Source organism: Drosophila albomicans, chromosome 2L, assembly GCF_009650485.2.
Source record: "Drosophila albomicans strain 15112-1751.03 chromosome 2L, ASM965048v2, whole genome shotgun sequence".
NCBI classification, from domain to species: domain Eukaryota; kingdom Metazoa; phylum Arthropoda; class Insecta; order Diptera; family Drosophilidae; genus Drosophila; species Drosophila albomicans.
The window spans coordinates 24152401-24175191 of record NC_047628.2 but is presented as its reverse complement, the minus strand read 5'-3'; the positions used below and the strand labels follow the sequence as shown (position 1 = coordinate 24175191).

The following is a 22791-nucleotide window of genomic DNA, read 5'->3' as shown; positions in this document are numbered from 1 at the left end:
TCAATGAAAAATTGATCAATTGAATGAACAAACAATCAAATAGACCTATAAAATGTTTACATTTGAAATTTACAGAGTTTTCTTCACCTTGACATAGTTTTCTTGTCATAGATATCCATAAAATAAAACAGTTTATAAATTGTTTTGTTTGTCATTTACATTTATTTTGAGTTATTACATAAATTACAAATGGAAATATTTTAAACAAATGTTTACAACTTTTTTGTAAATTCCAATAAAGCTTAATATTTATAGCATCGCAAGATAATGTTTCATTTTATTATATTATATATATATATTTATAGTTTTTACACTTCAGAAAAAGTTGTTAATTCTGTTTGTATTTGTGAATTTTTGTGATTATATTATTTATAATCGTTTAATAAGGGAAATGTGTATTAAATTTAGAAGCTTATCCATAAAAACAAATGAGTTCTCTCAAATTGTGAAGAAGTGTTTTGATGTGCGCTTAAAGGAATGCGAAATTTCCAAATGCAGTAAATAACGAACTCATCATTTCACTCTGCAAATAAGTAAAAAACATTTTTAAATATTTTTAGAGAAAGTTGTTAATTTCTCTATACTAATTACATACTTACAATACGGACATTATTCAGAATTCCGCGCAGGAATTGAATCAATTCATTCTTTCAGGGAAAGTATTTATTAAAAACATTTAAACTTTACCAATTTCCAACTTTTCCTCTTTCATTGTTGGTATTCATCCAATCTTTAATCCCGAGTTCTTCGTTTTTTGTTTTGTTTTTTTTTTTTGCTAACATCAGCAAGTCTGCGTCCAATACCGGAGATCAAAACTTGTGAAACTGGTATTAAAAGTCACAAGTTAGGGTCTCAGGGAATCAGCCATACAAACATTTGCACATGTCACTAATACCAATATATGTGGAGCAAATATCCATAGATCAAACAAAGATCTAATATATTTTGTAAACAAGTCATATATTTTCTTTTAAGCACTTTCTCACACACACACACACACACATTGTATGGCTGGGAAACTTGTATGGAAACTATTGTGTGTATGTGTGTGTGTATTTTGTTTTGTTGGAGGGGGAAATTTGGTTGTCTTTGTGGCTTATAGTCAAGCAAAGAAAGCTAGCATGCTGTATAGTATGATCTATAGTTACTACTATACAACCTACTACCTCAATTTGCCAGAGAGAAAAAGGTCCTTGGTGTAGTCCTTTTTGCTTAACTGGTTGTCTTTTGTTTGGTTTCTGTTTTGGTTTATGCTTATGTGGGGTTTGGTTTTGATTTTCGGGATGGGCAAATAAAAGTATGAGAAAGCATTGAAAGCAACAAAAAAAAGAAATACGTTTATATTTTTATGAAGCAATTTTTCGATTGGATACAAAAAAGCAATTGATATATTATTATGTTATTTGTTTATCAACAAAAATATTTCAAGAGACTGGTTATCAAATAAAATAGAACTTAAATTTCACGAAACTTAATTTGTATTTAATATGAAAATTATATTATTTTGTGTTTATATTTATTTGATTTATTTTTGAACATTTTTTGTGTAATATTTATAAATTTTGAACAGTTATATTAGTTATATTACGTTACGTTATATTACGCATGCATAATATATAATATGTTTATGATTATTAGCATTTTATTATTGAACATCATTTGTATGGCATGTTGATGATTATTTTAACAAATCTTAAAGCTTTTAGAATATTATTTAACATATACTTTACTTTTGTGGGCTTAAATCTTTTTTATTATCTTATATATGTTATTGTATATCTTCTTTAATGTATTATTTGATTTTTATTTTAATGTTTTATTATGACTTTCTATATAGTTTGTAACAATTATTTTATATTTTTATACGGGTTATTTGTAATTGACTTTATTTCCTTTTTTAATAGAATTTATAGATTATTTTGTCATTATGTTATATTTTCGATGCATTTAAAATTGCTTTTAAATGTTGTAGTGTTTTATTTTTGCGTATAATTTTATTTATGTTTTGTGAAGATGAATGTTTAATTATTTTTATTTTATTTCCGAGTTTCCTGATGAATTTAAATTCTCGTTTATCACATTTATATTTATTATTGTTACTGCATTGAGCTTCAGTTTGTCTGAGCTTGTGTCGCATTTGTTTAGTTAAGAACTCTTTGTGTTGTTGCCAAAAACCAGTTGTTTGCATTGACAGACTCCCATAATGCCGGTCTTGTAACAGATATAAAACAGCACAAGTTCGGATTTACGGGTTTCTGTTAATGGTCCATATGTGAGTATGCACCATTTCTTTAATTGGATTACAATTGCATATTGATTTGTATCCTTGTCCTTTGCAGCATTTCCTTCCCCTTTTCTTTTCGTTTTTTGATTATGCATTGTTGTGAAATTCCTTGAGTTTCCTGAGAATAGAAAAAGCATGATGTTAGTGCTGATATTTATCGAGTTTAATTTGCAAATAAAATCCAATCCTTTTGTTGAGTTTCCATTGCATGTTCCTCTGTCAGATGGAATTGTGAATTGCGACCTGCAATGAAAATAGAAAACTGTTTTTAATTAAGTTTGTTTTTTGGTAATTAGAATTGCTTGAAGCTGTGCTCGAAATCTATGGGAATTTAGTTTACCTTCACCTTAATCCTCAATAGATTTGTCTGCTTGCAAACAAAAGCTGCTGCTGTTGCAAGTTCCAATTCAATTTGCAACAAAGACGCAGCGAAAAAAAAGTGCATTACATATTCATAGCCAACATAAACAACAACAAGAACAACAACACAAAAAGGAAAACATGGAAAATCTGCTCGTCGTTTCAGACACGACAAAAATGGCAAAAACTAACGGTTATAGACATAGTTATAGTCACTATATAAGAGTGTGTGTGTGTGTGTGTGTACCTATATATACGTATATGTATTGGTAGCTTTAGCCTTTAGCTTTAGTTTTGCTTCTTTGGGCAACTTGGCGTTGCGCTTCCTGAACGGCAAATGCTCGAAACAACAAAACTGAAACTCAAATGCCACTGAGCGGCCCCTCGGCAGCGCAGTCGCTGCTCGCAGACGCGCTGCCAGCGTCGCAGTCGCAGTCGCTGCAGCTGCAGCTGAGTGCATGTTAGTGTGTGTGTGTGTGTGTGTGTGTGTGTATCTATCGTATGTTTTGGCTATATGTTGCTCATATTTGTAGTGGCAGAGAGACGCTGCCAAAATGCTCTGGCTGCGTCTTCACCCATTGGCCTGCCACTGCCACATGTTTCTTTGGTGGTAGCACCACTCACACTCACACACACAAACACACACACACTCACGCGACGTCTGTCTGAGCGCAGTTCGTTGGCTGTACCTATTTTGGCCAGGACCTGCCTCAACATTTTCACACAGACAACAAAACGGGCAGCGACGTCACACACACACACACACACACAAACACATGTGTGTGCTTTCTGGTTTCCTTCCTACTTATGCTGACGTCGCGCAAAAAAAACCGGTAACAGCTCAGCCGACGTCGACTGCGACTGCAGCAGCGACAGCGAGAGCTTTGCTTTGCCATTTCCCCTGCAGCCGCAGTCAAAGCTCTCTTTAAGTGCCGCTCTCTTCACTTCGATTGTGCGCTCTCTCTTTTGCGTGCTCGCGCTCTTCGCCTGCATTTGTTTACTTTTTGTTTGTGTTTTGCTCTTGCTGGTGGCCCGCATTGAACTTCTTTTTGTTTTATTTTCGGAGCCAGCAGCTTAAAAACTTTTGCATTCGGTAAGCTGCAATTATTTTCGGATTTTGGTCGAGTGCTTTTGCTCATAGTTCTCACAATGTATTCATTTGTGGCCAGCATTTGATAAGACTTTTCCTGGCCACCCACAACCAAACAAAACAAAACACAAAATAAGCAAATGTAAACTACACATTAAGCATACGCCATGTAAGCCGGCTTTTCCACTCAGGTGCAGCAATCTCTTGTCTTTTGCCTGAGCAGCAGCGTATCATTTGCATATTCCAGTCTGTCTGTGTAATTATAATTTTGTTTTCTACGTTTTTGGGGGATTTGCAATATTACTTATCCGCAGCGTTGTGCACAAATAATATCGAAATTCATTTAACTGCACATTAATCAACCATTATTTTCATTCGACAGCGGGTGCGCAATGATGTGGAAATGTTTGCATGCATAATAAACTCTTGGCTATTAATTTTCATATTTACCACATCTCTGTGTGTGTGTGTGTGTTGGTCTCTTTGTGTCGGTGTGCTTGTCTGTTGGCCATTTAAATATGTAAGTTGTTTGCTTAATTCGTGTATTTACAGCTGCTTTTTGTGTGTTGCATGATTGAGGCCATTCAATTTTAAAGCCGACAACAGACAATTAAATGTTAAATGCAAATAACAAAGCAGGAAGCATTGCAATTTTGATATATCTTTATAGATTTATAATCTCAAAATGTTTTCAAGGCGAACATGAGGATTTCATTTGATAATATTCTTCTACAACCAAAGAGTTAGACAACTTTTATAGAAATAAAATTAAAATATGTAATCGTAAAACGATTGTAATTTCATAAACATGTGTTTAATTTATAAAAAAAAAATTTAAACAATACAAAATAAATTTCAACCCTAACAAATTTGAAAAAAGTTTAGGTTCAACTCAATTAATAATAAAAAATATATATTTTTTGCTTTCAAAATAAACAACTAAATTAATTCATATTAGATATTTCTGTTTCAGAATGTTTTAAAAAGGTTTATAATATTTCATTTAAATTATAACGTAGCTTTAACAATGAAATATCAGAGCTTGTAGCCTTGCCTCTGGCTTTCAGGTGTCAACGTATTAAATCCCTCGAGAAATATTCTGGTTCTTCAACACCAAAAAACAAAAAAAAAAAGAGCCAAGGCCAAAAGCGCCTCCGCATAAAAAGCCAATGCCACAAACACAAGCACACAAACACACATACACTCTCAAACTCACATAGCCAGACTCTGGCACCTACACGAGGCTCTGCTGCACAAAATTATGCAATACGCCATTTGCAATTGCGCTCTCTTAAGCCAATTGCAGTCTGCAGTCGGTGCTCTCGCTCTCTTTCGTTCTCTCTCTTGCGACTCGCATTCTGCACTCTGTTGGTAAAGTTTTTGCAATTTGCTTGCGCTCTGCTCTTTCAATGCCATTGTCATGGGAGCTGCACACTAACACACACACACATACAGAGACAGACATACATAGATGCAGTGAGATAAGCGTCACATGCAAGCAATTCAATTAGATGGCATTGGCCGTAGTTGTTGTTATTGTGGTTGCTGTTGCTCTTGATTTTCGTTTGTGTGTGTGTGTGTGTGTGCTGCCAACTCCTTTCTTGCTAGTGGAGCCACAGACAACAACATGGTGCTGTTGTTGCTGCCTCTGCCTCTGCTGAGCGGTGCGACGAAGAGACCACGACGACGACGACGTCAACGACAACGATGATGACGGAGGCGACTCTTCTGCCATTTGAAAAATCGAGTGGCGAAGTTGGGAAGTTTGTTGGCAAAGCCAAATGCAGAGTTGATTAACCTTTGCGCGTTCTGCTTTGCAACTTCATTCGTGGAGCTGCTGCTGCTGCTGCTGCTTCTGTCGCTGCTTCGACTTCTGCTGCTGTTGCTGCTCCGATTTAAATGCTGGAGCTATATGCAAGTGTATGTGTGTCTGTGTGTGTGTGTGTGTGTGTTGCGTCTCTGTCTGTTGCACTGCCTTCATGTTCGCAGCCATGTTAGCAGCCATTTTTAATAGTCATGAGTATGTGTGTATGTATGTACCTATGTGTGTGTGTATGTTTGTATTTTCACATGTATGTATGTAAATGTTTATGATTCTCTCTTAACGTGTGTGTGTGTCGCATTTTTTCGGCTACTTCTTCTGCTGCTTGTAGTGTGGAGTGTGCGAAGTAGTTTGTGCTTCATTCACGCTAAGCTGCATTGCCACGCCTCCACAACCCCCGCTTTATAATCTGTCCATTCGCCTCTTTCGGCACTCTTATCGTCGTCGTCGACGTCGCAACAGTGTTGGTAATTGTAATTGAAATTTGGCGTTGAAGCGAGTAAACGCTACACTCTACCTCACTCTCACACACACGCACACATGTCCCCTCTCACAACCAAACTTGCTCTCTCTCTCTCTCTCTCCACCTCAGCGACGGCGACAGCGCTGCGATGTATGTATTTTTATTACAGTTGCTGCTGCTGCTGCTTGTGCTGTTTTTTTGGCAAAGTTGTTTTGGCGTTTATTTTGTCGTTTGTCGTTTCGCTTCCTGCTTGTTGGTGTGGGTCATGGTTGTTGCCGCGTCATGGCTACGCTTGCTTGCCTGCTTGCTCGCTTCCCCACTCTCTTCGCTCGTTCGTTCTTTTGTTCAGCACACAAACGTATTCGACTGCTCCTTTTTATGCACCCCCCACTCCCTTCTACGTGCCTGTTGTCTGTGTCCGAGTGTGACCAGTCCACTTGCCTTGTTGTGACTGCTCTTTTGTTGCTCGCAAATTGCACAATATTGTCGCCCCGGCCTTTTATGCAATTAAATCACAATGCACAGCCAACTCACAAAAATATCTCTTTATACTTCATTGTGTGTAAGTATTTTATGTTGTTAATATTGTACTTTTGAAATCCTAACGAGCTGCATGCATATTGTTCGCAATTTTGATCGATACACAATATCGATAGTTTGATCGATTTGTTTTACATGCATTTTTAATTATTATGCACACCTGTTTTATTGAATCGGTTTAATGGCACATCGACAACTCTGATTATCAATCGGAATATCATATAAGCTTGTGTGCGTGTGTGTGTGAGTACACTAAGACTACTAGAATTACTTCTTGTTTTTTTTTTCTTTTTTGCTGCCTTTTGTTTCTGTCTGTTGCTGTTGTCTGTCTTTCTGTTTCTGTTTCTGCTGCGACTTGCGTTGCGTTTCTGTCTTTGCATCTTTTGCCCGATTGCGATTTGTATCTGCTCATTCGTTTTCTTATTGGCTGCTGTTTATTTGCGCTGTGCGTTCGTTTATTGAGTTTGCTTTATGTCTGTCTGCGGGGCGACGTTCAATGAACTTCTTTCAGCATTGCTTTTGCTTTTTGCCGTTGCCGTTGCTGTTTTCTGTTGCGCTCTGCAGACAATGCGACTTTGTGAATCTCAGGCCCAGCAGAGTTGTCGCCCATCCGTCCGCCCGTCCAATGCAATTGCCTTGCCGTATTATGGCGGCGCCCTCTATCGGCCGATTAGTGGCGACGTCGATTCATTTAATCGAAAGGGCCAGCCAAACAAACAACAAGAACAACAAAAGCAATAGCAGCAACAAGCACCAGTGAAAAAAATCGCAAGATATTGAAAGCGCAGCAACGAAGATATTAAAATAACTTGCAAGACACAATGGAGAAGCAGCCACAGCAGCAATCGAAAGGGGAGTGGGAGGTGGAGGGCGGCAGATAAGCAGCGCTGGTTTTTGTACTTTAGCTGCCTTAATATAATTTCATGTTATGCCGAGCACACACACACACAAACAAACACACGAGTGCGTGTGTGTGTGTAGAGTGGAGTGGAGAAGAGCTTGATGACGAAGTCACAGCAAAAAGGAAGGCAGACACAGACGCAGACAGCGTATGGGGCTGGGCGGGGAGTCAATGCGAAATAACGTAGAATGACGTAGCAAAAGCAAAGCAGAACAAATGGCAGCGACGGCGACGGCAACGGCTACAGAAGCAGCGACAGCAACACATAAGCGGCGAAGCCACATGCAATGCAATTTCAAAGGTCAATGACACGCAACGTGCAGCGACGACGCGACGTTAGCAGCAGACATCGCAAAGAGAGTCGCATCAAGAGCGCCAACCGCAAATCGACAGAGAGAGCGAGCGAAAGAACGCCAAAAAGCTTTCCCCTGTGCGGTCGTTAAGCTTGCGCTCTCTTCGGCAAGCTGCACAGTGTGCGAGTGTCGTCTCTTTGCACTTTGTGTTTTGCATTTGCATTCTGCAGAATATTTGCAAATTGAATTTTGCACTCGTTTGTTTTTGGTTGCTGGTTGTTGTTGTTGCTGCTTTTCATTCACACACAGGAAATACGCAAGCTCTCTTTTTAGCCGCTGCGGTGTGTAATTTTTCATTGTTGTTGATTGCATTTTACGCTGGCTTCGCTCAAATACTGAGACTGACACCCACATGTGCCACAAATTACTTGGCATGCCAAACTCGCAAGAGGCAAGTACATCTTGCAAGGCTCTTGAGGCTCGTCTTGTCCCTGTGAATTATGACTGCGTGTGGGTGTTCCACATGTGTGTGTGTGCGTAGTCATAAATTATGTAAAAATATGCAATTATTTCCATTAGGAGAGAGAATACCTCACTCAAAAGACAGCGAGAACTGTCGTCAACTGTGGGAAAAGTTGGCTAATAAAAAGCACGAGTTTGTTGCCAACAAACTTTAAGACATAGTCGAACAATTTCTTAATACTTTCGACGCTTATTATCTAGCTAATTTATGACTGCTCAAGGAGTATAGCTGACTCGCTCTGATACAGTATGCTTTATATATAGTTATCTCTGTCAGACTAATTTAAGCTTTACCTCTAATAGAAATTCTAAAATATATGAAAATGTTTTGTAGATATTAAAACAGACTATTTTAACAGCTAATTTATAACTGCATAGGAGTATAGTTGTCTCGCTTTCACACAATATGGTGGCTAGTAAATCATCATCGCTAAATCGTCATCTCTTTCTTATTAGTCAAGGCTTCATGATTGAAATTCTAAATGAATGTTAACTTATTTACATTCTAAAATATAATTAAATAAATATATTGTATGTATTTATTTACAATTTTAAAATAAATAAAAGTTATTTTCGCGTATTGAAATTCCCTCTATTTATTTATTTAAATTATTATTGTAGATTCACCACTTGATGCATTTATTTCAATGCAGAAAAAGTTATGTTCGATTTTTAATTTTTTTTTTGAAATTCAATTAACAGCAAATGCAATTAAAATGACGCAAATCAAATTACAGAATTTCTTCTGTATGACAAGCGCGATAAATTGTTGATTTTTTCATTGCAAATACCGGCCAATTAAACAATTAACACTCACTTAATTGTGAATACAATAAAGCTTGAAAAAACAACAACAGCGATTTGTGTTATCTTTTCATAGCTACAAAAAAGGTCAGGGATAAAATAAACAAACTGAAATGAACGAAACGTTAAAACGGGTTAGAGTATTAAACGTTTAATATGCAGTACAAAAGAACACAAATCCCAGAAAATAAAGAGGGAGTAGAAAAAACACAGCAACAGCAACACCAACAAGAAAAAGGGGAAACAGCAACAGAAAGAACAACAAAAAAGCGACTAACAAAGCGTTTGCCGCACGCTATTTTCATCTCCGGCTTTGAGGCTACAAAAAAAAGTTAGGTTAGGTTATGGACGCGCCACATGGAGTGCAACCGTTAACGAGAGAGTGAGAGGGGGGAAAGCGGAGGGGGTGACATGACGACAAAACGGGTTCAAAATCCTATGCAACATGGCAACGCTAAATAAAGGAAAGCAAGAGACGAAACACAACAAAACACAAGGTAGACGAACGAACCAAAGTCGAACCCAAACTCAAACTTGATGCACACACACACACACACACACCCCCTTTCCCCCCTTGACACACCCCCTCAGTTGCACATTCGCGACTCCAATAGAGCGTGGCTTGGGCAGTTCGCATGGCTTGAGGCTTAAGGCGTAAGCACAGGCCGCAAAACTCGTTTATTGACGTTGCAAAAAAACACATCAACAGCAACAGTAACAAAACTGCAACGTCATCGTGCAGCAGAAGTACAACAAGAAAAAAGAACTCTCTGTGGCACCCCTGCAGGGCAGTGCAACACGAACACGAACACGAAATGCGGCAGACGCAACCGACGGACAGACAATGTCATTTGAGGATCACTGAACGCTGCTGTTGTTAAACCAGAATTCCATCATTATCGAAGCGTCTCGCGATTCCTGTCCATAGACAAATAATTCTGTGTTGCCTCAACACGAAACACAATTTATCATTGCTCATTATACCCTGTAAATAGTGGTTTAAACGGATTAAAGGCAACGATAGAAAAGCAAGGGTTTTATATAAATTATATTTATCGATAGCACAATTCTTTTCAGTACTACGGAATTCCCGTCCATTCTCATTATACCCTGTAAATAGTGGTTAAAACAAATGAAACAAATAGAAAGTCATCGATAGAAAATCAACGATTTTACTATCGATAGTGCAGTTCTTCGAAGTACTTTCATTGAAGTGCCTCACGATTTCTGCTAATAGACAAATAATTCTATGTTGCCTCAACAAGAAATTCACTCTATGGTTTCTAATTATACCCTGTAAATATCGAATGAAAGCAATAGACAGGTGTCGATATAAAAGCAATGATTTTACTATCGATAGTGCAATTCTTTTAAGTACTTTCATCGAAGTCATTCGCTATTCCTGTTCATAGACAAAAAAATCTGTTTTGCCTTAACTTGAAACTCACTTTATTATTAATAGAGGTAAAAAAAACGGATAAAAGTAATAGATAGAAAAGCGACTATTTTACTATCGATAGTGCAGTTCATTTAAATATTTCCTTAGACGTAAGAAACAGAATATTCTTCAATCATGTTTTTTTGAAAAATAATACACAATTTTGTAGTCACATTGCGTAAATAGTGGTTTCAAAGAAGAAAGGTACTTGAGAGGTAAGAAGGGAGAATTATCGATTTTACTATCGACAGTATTGCAACAATCTGAAGTATTGTTTTAGACTTATTAAAGCGATAACTGAGCATATCTCTGGAAAATAAATTATCAATATTTCTATTAATATTGTTAGTGCAATACACTGCTAATTAAAATTTAAAATGGTAGCGATGCAGAAAAAGTATTTTTACTATCGATAGTATATCAAAACTTTGAACGACATAGAAAAGTAAATAAATCAAATTTAAGGTCGATGATTAATTCTTTCTTTCCTTTAATTGCCATTAAAAAAAAAATGTCACCAAATAATAATTATAATATATCTGGAAGAATTAGTATTATATGTTCAGTAACAAGTGTATAAGAAATATTTCGAAAAATATAATTAAAATATGAACCTTCTACCTTGCACAATTATCTAGTTTCGTTCAAAATTTGTTTTATGGCTTTCATTCTCCACATTCCATTCGCTTACAGGGTATTTTTAAGTGATAACACTTCTGCTAGAACTTAAGCTCTAACTCTAGTATTTTAGCTTCGCCCTGTCGCGAGTGCAATGAGCTGCAGCCTTAGTCCAATTAGTGAGCATGGAAAGCAAATGCAAATCTAATTACGCATACGCCGCGTGTTACCCCGAAATAAAAGAAGAACACAGCAAGAAGAAAGCAATAACTGAAACCGGTTATCCCATCGACAGTGAGCAGAGCAATTCACAACTCGCCGCAGGCATCGAGGCTGCCAACTGCAGCTGGCCTTTTTAGCCATGTTGCGCTGTTTAAGCGCTTAAATGCTGACCAACAAGTGCAGTCCGAAAATTGGACAAAGCCAACGGTTAACCTCGTCAGTCAGGCAGCCATCCAGCCACTTGCTACTTGCCCCTTTCACCGTGAGGAATCCACACAAAACTTGCAACTTGCAAGTTGCAACCTGTAAACTGCAACTTGCAACCTGCCACTTGTTCAATGCTCTCTCCCGCTTCTTCTTCTTCTTTTTCTTCTTATTGTTGTTGTTGGTGCATTCAATTGGCTTCTTTTGGACAGCAGCAACTTCCGCCTTGTGCTATAGAGAAAAAGTCTCCCTCACCTCTCTCTTAGTTTGCCCGTGGCATAAATTAGCTTTACCGTTATGCAGCTAACAGCAGAGGGCAAAAGAAGAAGGGAGCAAAAAGCTTCAGCAACCTTAAGGCATATAATTTGTGTGCAATTTAAAGACAAAAATCTGTTGATTTTTATGGCATTTGCCGATGTGGCATGGTGGTGGCATGATTGCGGCTTATGTTGCACGATTATTATAAGACAACTTATCCGGAATGCGTGCTGCGAATTTGCAATGAAATTCTGGCAATTGATAGCACATAATTATATGGATTGCATACTTTCCCCAAAGAACTCAAAATTCCAATTGAATCATTATTGTGGTGGTAAGGATATCGAGCTTAAGATAAGCCCCAAAGTATTGAGTACTTTTAATGCTGTATAGAATTACAGTTGGGGGCTTTAATTATTCACAAATGATCAACATAAATAATGGAATCATAAATTATATATTATAAGGTTTTTCATATTTTATATTATTTCAATCAAATCAACACAAACAGGGAAGCTAAAGTCGAGTAAGCTCGACTACCGAATGCCATATTTGGTATATCGATATTGTACCACATTAAAAATATACCAAAGAGGTCAAAATATACCAAATTGTTAGCTGAAGCCATTAAGACCCGATTTGAGTAGGCATTATTTGCAATATAAAAGTATTCCTTAAATAAGTTCTAAAATATTTAGCTGATCGCAACAAAGGAATCATAAATACTGCAGTTATTATTTTATGTTTCAAAAATCGCTGCTCCATCTTTTATAGTCTCTGAGACCCAGGGTTCGCAAATGGATCGCTGATCAAGAATATATAATTTGAGTATAATTTTAATTTTAATTAACCCACCAAATGTTTTTACACCTTTTTCGTACAAGAAATAGTAAATTCCCGTCTTAATTTTAATTGCAGCAAATATAGATTACCATCGTAATAATGTAGTTAAATCGAAAAGAAGAAAGTAGCATCTGCAAAAACTTAACAAAGATTATTTTTGTGAAGCTCAGAATCCATTTACAACTTTTTCAAAGCTGCAGGAGTTCCTCTATAAAATGCACATTTTTTACAGCATTCACTTCCGGCCGGCAGAATAATAAAACTAGCTGCAGACATCAATTATTAAATGAAAAACAACTCTTTAAAGCTCAAACCATATGCAGCACTAAATTGTCTTTATTATATGCCGCATTTTAATTGCGAGCTTGTTGCAATTTTTTTTTATTATTTTTTGCAGCAATTAGGAACTATAAATTATAAAATGGTGACTATCTAATGAGCACAGCGATACAATTTCAATTATAGAAAAAAGCTGGCAACACTTTTCAAGTGTAATAAGAGAGAACAAAAAAGATGTGTATATTGACAAACTGGCAAATGGCGAGAATTGACAAACGGGAAGACAATAAAATGGCGCACAATATGCGGCAAACTATTTAAATAGCAAATTGAAATTAATGAGAAAAACAATAAAAGCAACAACAACAACAACCACAAATGCAAAATACAAAAAGCTGCTGCGTTGCCTTAGCAACAGAATGTAGAAACAAATATTTAACTATGTGTCACAGAGCGAGGCGAATATTCGACGGCCATTTTGCATAAGAAGAAAGAAATAGAATAGTAAGAAGAGAGCGTCAATGTCGAAGAGAGAGGGAGAGAGAACGAGGTAGGAAGAGAGCAACCAATAGAAAGAGATCGAAGCGAACAACTTGTTTATGTGGTTGCCACATCTGGCGATACTTCAACTTTCTCATTCGCTCAAATTCCTAGAACCAATTCAATTATTTCATTAACATTAACTACATTACGTACAGTGGAAGTTCGCTAAAAGGTATTGAATGGGTCATTAAATAGTGAAATTAATAAGGAAGTGCGAACCATTATTGAATAGCAAAATAAATAATAAAACTTGACATTAAACTTAAATAAATGTGTAGGGAAAGTAATTATGTACAGAAAAGAATGGAACTTTGAAAAAAATAATAATAAATGCAACAAATTACGATAAAGAAAAATACCGAAAGAATATAATTCTTTTAAATAAAAAAAATTCAAAAATAAATAGTTTTATTCTTTATTAAATGTTATTTTTAATAAACTTTAATTAAAAGAATAAAACTTGACATTAAACTTAAATAAATGTGTAGAGAAATTAATTATGTAGAGAAAAGAATTGAACTTTGAAAAAAAAAATAATAAATGCAAAACATTACGATAAAGAAAATAGAAAATACAGAAATGAATTGAATACCGAAAGAATATATTTTTTTTAAATAAAAAATAATAATGCATCATTTTATTTTTATGCAAAAATAAAAAGTTCAGTTCTTTTTTAAATGTTATTTTATAAAAGAATTCTATACTAAAATAACATAATTTTTATAAAAAAAAAACTTTATAATTTTTATAAATAATGTTATTAAAAATAAAAAGATTATTTTTTATTTTTGTAGAATACTTTTAAACAAAGTCATTTAAGAAGATCATTTAAATAAGAATACAATTTTTATAAATACAAAATAAAAAATCAAAATATATATAAATAAATACATAAAGTAAAAAAGCGGAAAATTCCAAAATTTGAGAAAAAAATTAATTTTTAAAGTACAAAATTACAAAACTAAAGTCATAAAGTGAAAATGTAGAGAAAATAGAATGAAAAGAAACGATTTCAACAAAATAATAATATATTTTATAATTACAAAACATAAAAATTAAATGATGGAACAATTAGAATTAACATTTCAAAAAGAATTACCATTTTAGAAATAAAAATAAAAACAACAAAAAAATAAAAATATATACATAATGTAAATTTAAAAAAAAAATTAAAATTTAATTTTCAAAAATATAAAATTATAAAAAAAAACTATAATAATGAATACATGAAGTGAAACAGCAGAGAAATTAGAATGGAGAGTTTGTATTAAAATACAACAGTCTTAAATAAATGTGAATAATATAAATTACACATGATTAAATAGAATATAAATTAAACCAACATTAGCCTTTGGCACCGACTTTGGCATAAATCATAAGCAAGGCCCATAACCAACAAGGCTTGGCAGTAAAACGAGAAATAGCTATAAACAGTTGTCAAGCAAAACATCTCTCGGTTTTTATTGGTCAGCCAAGAGTTGGGCTTTGTGCGGGTGGCAAAGTAGATGGGGGTGAAGGGGAATAGGGAAAGGGGTGCGGCTATTGTAGGGTGTTGCATTTGAATAGAACGGAAACAAAGCGAGCGATTTGTTAAAGAGAGAGACAGAGAGAGGGGAATGATGCAAAGGGGTCAGTTTGCCATTACTAATGAGGCGCAGTTGTTGCTTGGCTTAGCTAAATGTCTGACTGTCTAGCTGAGAATGTGTGTGTATGTGTGTGTGTGTGTGTGTGCGAATGTGTGTCAGAATATAGTCAGCATGTCGCTATGACATAATTTAAATGAACGGATGACATTCATTACAATGCATTTGCAGTCGGCAAATTTATGGGCAAAACTGCACTCTCTCTCTCTTTCTCTCTGTCTGCCCTCTCTTTTCTGTGTGCTTGCTTGCATATCTAAGCTTAGTCATGACCCAACAAAGTCAAACATTAAGACAACGTCCCGTTTCGGTTACGCTCTGAAAACGCTGCGTTTCCCTCGCCCTCTTTTTGCATAATTCTCCCTCTTCAGTACTCCAGTAAGAACAGTTACAGTTATCTGTGCCTCAGGTGCCTCAGAGATAATAGCGAGTTTTGCCAAATCCACATGTCCAGAAGTCAGTCAAGCGACCACGTGACCACTGAGCCATAAGTCGTAGGGGCCAAAAAAAGGCGAACAAAGATATCCGACCAGAGCAGATGACATCGAGTGAGTGCAAAGTGCAGCTAATGGGCATTGAGTGGTCAGTAGATGGGCATGATGTGTGTGCCTGGTTTATTGATGACAAGCCGGAAATGTGAAAAGTGCACACACACAGACACACACGGCGTATACGCAATTTGCAAAGTGCTCGCAATTTATGGTCAACTAATTGAAGAGAAGAGAGAGAATAGAGCCTGGCATATTTCGAAAATATAAATAAAACCATTCATGTCAATAGCATTTAATCGCTAATAACGTGGCGTATACGCAATTTCTGTGTGTGTGTTGCAAAATCAAGTTTTAATTGAAATATGTTGCCTGTTGTCCATCATCGCTTGAATTGTGCGATAAGACGCTTAAGCGAAGCCAGATTTAAAAGCACAGAGAATGAGGAAAAGAATAGAGAAAAGAGGAGGCAAAAAAAACGTATCTGTGGGATACACAACAAAGCGCCCAAGTCACCGACTTGACTCACTATCTAGCTACGTGCAACGTCTCTTCTGTGCGGCTGCATTGTTTGTGTCGCTGCCGCAAGTTTTCTTTTGCTGCCTTTTTTCTTTGTAGTTTTTCGCCATCGTCTTCTTCTGCCTTTGGCTCACGATATTCTTGAGCAAATGGCTACGATGACGTCGTTGCCATGTCGACAGCAACAGCAAACAGCAACCAGCAACTGATGATGTTCTCTCCGAGTACAGTCATAGAGACAACGAGACAGCGACTCTACAGAGAACAACTACACAGAGAGGTAGAGGCACTTTTTATCGCCTCTCTCTCTCGCTGCATCCATAAACTACAAAATTCCTTTTAAAGCGTAAAATGCATTCGATAGATACACACAGAGAACACAACTAGACAGACGAATGGATGTGGTATAGAATGAAACAGAAAAATGCGAATACAGAGACAGTCAAGATACAGATAGAGAACTCTATATAGCTGTAGATGTATCTGTATCTGTATCTGCATCTGTATTTTTGTATCTGTTTAGTTGCAGTCTCTGCTTCGCTCTGCTCTGCTGTGCATTCGCATTTCTCGCATCTCTCATCGCTCGCTTGCAATTCAATTTCGCGTTGTCTTTTGTTTGCTTCACTATCAATTGTTGCTGCTGTTATTATTATTACAGCTATTGTTACCTTTCTTTGCAATTTTTCAATTAATTTGCTATTATTACGCATCAGTTGTGACAACAGTTGAGCCTCAATTTACGATTCGATAATTTGCATTTGCATTTTGAAAGATTTCCTAGAACTTCGCTTCACGAAATCTATTTTAAAGATCTTTAATTATTTCACAATTATTTTCTATACTCATTTTCTCATACATCTATTGCAATGTCAGCATTATTCACACATTTTATTAACTGCTATTGAGATCATATCAAAATGTATTCTATTCAATTTGAAATGTAGCAGAAAATAAATGATTCACACAAAAATTGTCCGAACTAATTGCAGTTTTAAACTGTTGAAATATATAAAACCAATTTGATTTAATTCGATTTGAATATTTGATCATGTCTAGAACTTCAAAATGAAATTGTATTAAACACTTCCTTTGATATAGTTGATTTATTCATACATATCTACCATAAAAACCTTTTCTACTCGCTTTGCATTTTTACCGACGGCAAATTCGAAATACATTTAAAGTTAACTGTGCTAATATCATTTAATTTACAATCAAAAATAATTGGAAATCCTAATTGTAGTTTCAATTACAACAAATGATAATAGCTTGCAATAATCGTTTGTTAAAACTTTTAAAGTCGAAAAGAAACTTGAGACAGAGAAAAGCGTTTTCAATTTAACTAGTTTTCAAGTGAGTTCATAATCATATTGCAGTTTATTTATACAAGATTATTGTAAACAATTAAGTTGGCGGCTTCCCTTGTTGGTGAGAGAGAGAGAGAGAATGACGAATTGCATGACATAAGAGTGAATGCAGCTGACAGCTGAGGCAAAGCTGCAATTGGAAACCACATAACAAACGACACCCACGCTCCATCAGAGTGGCTGGTTGATAAAAATCAATGTCAATGTAGCTGCAGAGTTCACTAAGCAAGGACATTCGGACACATGTCAGCGAGAAAGAGACAGAGAGAGAGAAAGAGAGAGACGTGAGTGAGGCATCAATGCTTGACTGCTTTGACATATGCAGCTAACCAAGCGAACCAACCAACTAAGCAAGCAAGCAAGCGACCAACAACAACAACAACTGGTTTCCAGCTGTGAGATTACTCTGTGTCCATGTCTCTGTCTCCGACGGTGTCTGGGAATCGTAGAGCGGACTCTGGATAATATTTGCCACAAGTGTGGGTTGTTGCACCACACAGCCAAATGCGTTGGTTCAAGGGCGAACTGTAGACTAAAAATAGTTGCAGTCCGATTCAAGTGACGCTTAAAGTCGTAAGAGTTTTATTCACCACACGACGTATACGCAATGCAGTGTGGGTTCCATAGCAAGAGAGAGAGAGAGAGAGAGACAGAGAGAATAAGTAAGAGAGCGAAAGCGCATTAAAACTGCTTCTAGTAAAGATTAAACAATACTTTATATTTAGTTTAAGTTAAGAAGGAACAACATTAAAAAAAAAATAAAATTAAAAAATATAAGAATACAGGAGAACGTGTTTGTAGATTGAGAAGAATAAGAAGAAAAAGAAAAAAGGATAAGAATAATAAGAATATAATAAGAGTAGAATAATAAATATAGAAAACATAATAAAAATAGATCAAGAATTAAATAATAATAGAATATGAATAAAATAAGAATAGAATAAAAATAAAATACTTTATATTTAGTTTAAATTAAGAAAGAACAACATTCCAATGCATGGTTACCAAAAAAAATAAAATAAAAGAATATAGAAGAACATGTTCATAGAATGGGAAGAAAAAGAATTAGAAAAAAAGAAAGATAAGAATAATAAGAATAGAAGAAGACTATAATAAGAATAAAACAATAATAGAATATGAAAATAATAAGAATAAAATACGAATATAATAAGAATAGAATAGAATAAGAATAAAATAATAATAGAATATGAAGAAAATAAGAATAGAATAAGAATAAAATACGAATATGATAAGAATAGAATTAAAATAGAATAAGAATAGAATTAAAAGTCTTCAATTCCTAACAGTTTCATACAAAAATATCTTTTTTTTTCCTTCCATAAACATTTTCTACTTTTTAAGTGTTTTAACTTAGACGCAAATAAAGTAGAATATCCGAAAACAATCTTCAAGCTGAGCTATCGCTGCTAGCGAGTGTTCACTGTGGCTCTTTGGCATACTCACCACACGTTGTTTCATCGTCGGGAGTTGTTGCACTCCGCAGCTTTCGGTCGGTGTCGGTGTCCTGCATCCTCCTTGCACTTGAACCGTTGTCCTTAGACGATGCCGGCAGTCAAAACAGCTGCTATCCCTTTCTGCCTTTCAGTTCACTTTGACTTTATTTTTTCGTTGTTATTGTTGTGCTTTTACTATGCAATTGTTGTTGTTGTTATTGTACTTGGTTGTTGATGTTGTTGTTGCTGCGAGGTTTTTGGTCTTGAAAATTGCAACGCGTGCGCAGTTTCAAATTTCCGAGCTAGTTTTTCGTTGTTGCTTATTTATTTTTTTTTTTAGTTTTATTGTTTATGTAATTTGTTGTTCATGTGTGTGTGAGTGTGTGTGTGGCAGTTGTTGGATTTGATAACTTTATAGCAAAAAGCGATGATGAGTAATTGGAAGCTATTAAATTGATGTGTATCCCGTGTTCAATTTCCCACTGTTCATACGTGCGTGTGTGTGTGTGTTAGTTGTTGTCTATTAGTGCAATTCAAGGTCATTTGCAAGCCAGGAATTTGTTATTTAAAAGTGACTCATAATTCAAGGAACTAAATGCCCAATGGAGTTCTTGTGGGCTTTTTATCAGAAGAAATAAATGCATAAATTACAGCATTGAAAAGGCGGAAAACATTATTAAACAGTAGATTAATCTTTTTATACAATATGTGCACACAATTTATAATTTAACTTTCTTTCATTATCAGCAGAAGCAAAAGCTTTGAGTGCATTCAACTGTCGTTTGAGCATGACGCGCATTTTGAAAAGTATATACAAAAAATTAATGTTATATATATATATAAATACGCTGATTTTTCATATACATATTTTTATATATACATTTGAATTATATTATTAAATGCAAAAGCACTCGCTGTCTGTCCATTTTTTTTACACACACACACACACACACGCTTGCGAATATTAATAAAATATATATTATATATGCATTCTTATTCATTTTGCACATCTAAACTGATCGTATTTATTTAGCATATTTTTAGAATTATTTCCCAAGTTTTTCCCCCTTTTATTTTATTTTTTCGCTATTTAATTTATTTTTTGCACCGACGAAACGAACAAAGCGCACCAACACCAATGCAATAGGCATACTGCACTAGCTGCGTGTGTGTGTGAGAGAGAGCCTATTGCAACCGTATGCGTGTGCATGTGCATGCGCACTGCAAGAAAGCACACGATGTGAACGTCGATGTTGAAGCCGACACAGACTTCGACGCTGACGTCGACGCCGACTGCCAACTGCATTTGTTGTTGTTCTCGTTGCTTTTCCATTGCTGACGCTATCTTGTTGGTAGGGTCGAGGAAAGCAGCGCATATTTTTTTTTCGCTTTGCCTAGCTACACTTGAATGTGTGCCTGTGCCTGTGCGTGTGTGTGAGTGAGTGAGTTGCGCTGCGCTGCTTGCCGTCTTTCTGTGTATTGGTATGACTTCATTTCCTTTGTCGTAGGTCATCGTCAATGCGGAAAAAAATGCGTTTTACTGCCATGAGAGTTTTGTCTTGGGTTGTTTTTTCAATTTTTGCATTTTGTTAATGCCTTTTACACACATTTCATGTGTCACGCTTTTTGTCATTAAATGTTTGCAATTGAAGAATTAGTTCTTTTCGTTTTGTTTTTTTTTCCATTAAATTTTTGTATTTCACTTGAAGTTTTTACTTTATAATTTCATATGTATTTATAATATTTTTTTTAATTTACTATTGACTCATTGAATTGCCGTATTACAGTGTTACCGTTGCTCCCGCTTACATTGCCGTACATTTCAAAGTCGCGCTCCACACTGACAAAAGGGTAGAGAACTTTTTCTCCAAACGTTGCCATATTTTTTTTTTATTTTTTTGCCGCTGCACAAAAAAAGCCGATCAAAGTCAACGCTTCGGCTGCACAAAAAGCCGATGCCGATCAAAGTCAACGCTTCGTTTGGCGTCGTTCGTTGTTCGGGCTCGTCGTGTATTTGCAAAAGCAGAAACTACACTACAATGGAGACCCCAAAACGAGGAGGAGACGCCAACGCAGGCAGCACAGCCACCAAAAATGGTAATAAAAGCAAATGAAATCGCCGCCGCTCCAAGTGGGATCCACACACGTACATATACGTACATATATATACAAATGCACTTACATAGGGAACAATCAGACAATTACATTCTCTCTTACACACACACACATACATAAACGCATATGCAGCGCAGCGCTGCGACGACGAGTGCAGCGGCAAAATAAGTTTACGTATAGGGGAAGTGCCGGCCGCCTTTGCGCGTGTATGTGTGTGTGTGTGTGTATTGCAATTCTCATCTGTTTGCTCACACTCATGCCTTGCACGCCTTACTTGTGCGCTGCTCTCCCTGGGCTCTCATGGCGTCTCACTCTCACCCGCCCAGTCACCTATTGCAATTGTTGTAAATACAGCCGCGCACTTGCCGTCAACTTTTGCTGCGTGCCTTTGCATGTTTCAATGTGTGTGTGTGTTTGTGTGTATGTGTGCTTGTGTGTGAGTGTTGTAATCGAAGGCAATGAATTTAATCATCTGCTGGTAGTGAACTGTGTTGGCAAGAGGAGCCATTTGGGATGCTTACCAGTGCTGGAAAATACGCCGCCCACATGCGGACTGATCGCAAAAGTACAACGCACCTGCAATGCAAATTGATGAACTGAAGAAGAGCGTAAAACGAGCCCCAAAACAAAGCCAACGGCAACAACAACAACAAAACGGCAACAATGGACAATGGCCCAACGGCAATGTAACGGAGGACGACGACGCGATGCGGGGAGGCGCAATGACGACGCGAAAACCGCAAAAACCGTGAAACAAGAAATTATTCGCGCACACTTTAACAGACGAAATAAATACAAGCACAAGTACACAAATACATTCGTATGGATGCGTGTGTCAATGCAAATCGCAAGTACAGGAACAAGTAAAATGCGACGACAAAAAATGCGATGCGAAGAAGAACAAGCAGAGCTGTCAACAGCGTAAGCGACCGCGATGTGCAACGATTCTTTTGCAAATGAATGCAACCAGCGCTGCTGGCAACAAAAGAAAGCTCCGCACAGTGGCAAGAAACCAGCCAAAATGGCCATCAATTGGGAATATTCATTTTATTGGGTTATTTTAGCAACCCTATGTTCAGTGTTCACTGCTCTCAGCTTTTTATTAATAATATTATATATTAAATGTTCAAAATACGAGCATATTTTATTTAGTTTGCACTTAAGTTTGTTTTAGTTCAATTACCTCTTGCACCAGTGTGCGCTGCAGTGACGGAATGACGCGTCATGCAAAAAATAACGAGCAACCTGCTCTTTGTTGAAGTCGCTGTAAATGGCAAGAGAGCAAACAATCAGTTTCTCTTCGAAGAGTGTCATTGCATGTGTGTGTGTGTGGGTGTGTGTGCGGTTGCATTGGCATTGCCCCTTTTCAAATCCACAAAATGGGATTCATTTGCAAACCACATTCAATGTGCAAGCAAACTAACGGTGCGTTCTCAGTTACAGCAAGGTTTAGATACAAATTTATTTAACTAGTATTGATTCAGAAAACCTATATATGAATAGATTTGTCAAATAATCTTTTCTATAAAATTGGCTGAATGAATAAAACCGTACATACTCGTAGTATATTCAAATCTAAAGAAATCTAATGATTCCTTGTTTATATGCAACCATTTACCATTTCAAATATATGTAAGTTTTTTTGTATTAAGAGGTCAATTACTTTACCATAATTTATAATTTACCATCTTCATATTTTTGAACAATAATTTAAATATAGATTT

General features: G+C 36.2%; 1 protein-coding gene across 5 annotated transcripts; it reads right to left on the bottom strand.

The window, feature by feature from the left end:
- Nucleotides 1-1976: 1976 nt before the first annotated feature.
- On the bottom strand, nucleotides 1977-22009 carry LOC127565100 (uncharacterized). 5 transcript variants are annotated; one of them, XR_007954501.1, is made up of 3 exons: nucleotides 20711-22009; nucleotides 18963-19362; nucleotides 1977-2546 (listed from the first exon to the last, which is right to left on the bottom strand). XR_007954501.1 is itself a non-coding variant. In XM_052002215.1 (3 exons), exons 1-3 carry the CDS (start codon nucleotides 19027-19029, stop codon nucleotides 2301-2303), a joined length of 240 nt encoding a protein of 79 aa, XP_051858175.1. In that variant the 5' UTR covers nucleotides 19030-19792; the 3' UTR covers nucleotides 1977-2300. The 5 variants fall into 5 exon arrangements, 2 of the variants coding, with proteins under 2 accessions (XP_051858175.1, XP_051858174.1); XR_007954502.1 differs by having other exon boundaries at nucleotides 20738-22009; XM_052002215.1 differs by lacking the exon at nucleotides 20711-22009 and having other exon boundaries at nucleotides 1977-2402; nucleotides 2457-2527; nucleotides 18963-19792.
- Between the last annotated feature and the right edge of the window lie 782 nt (nucleotides 22010-22791).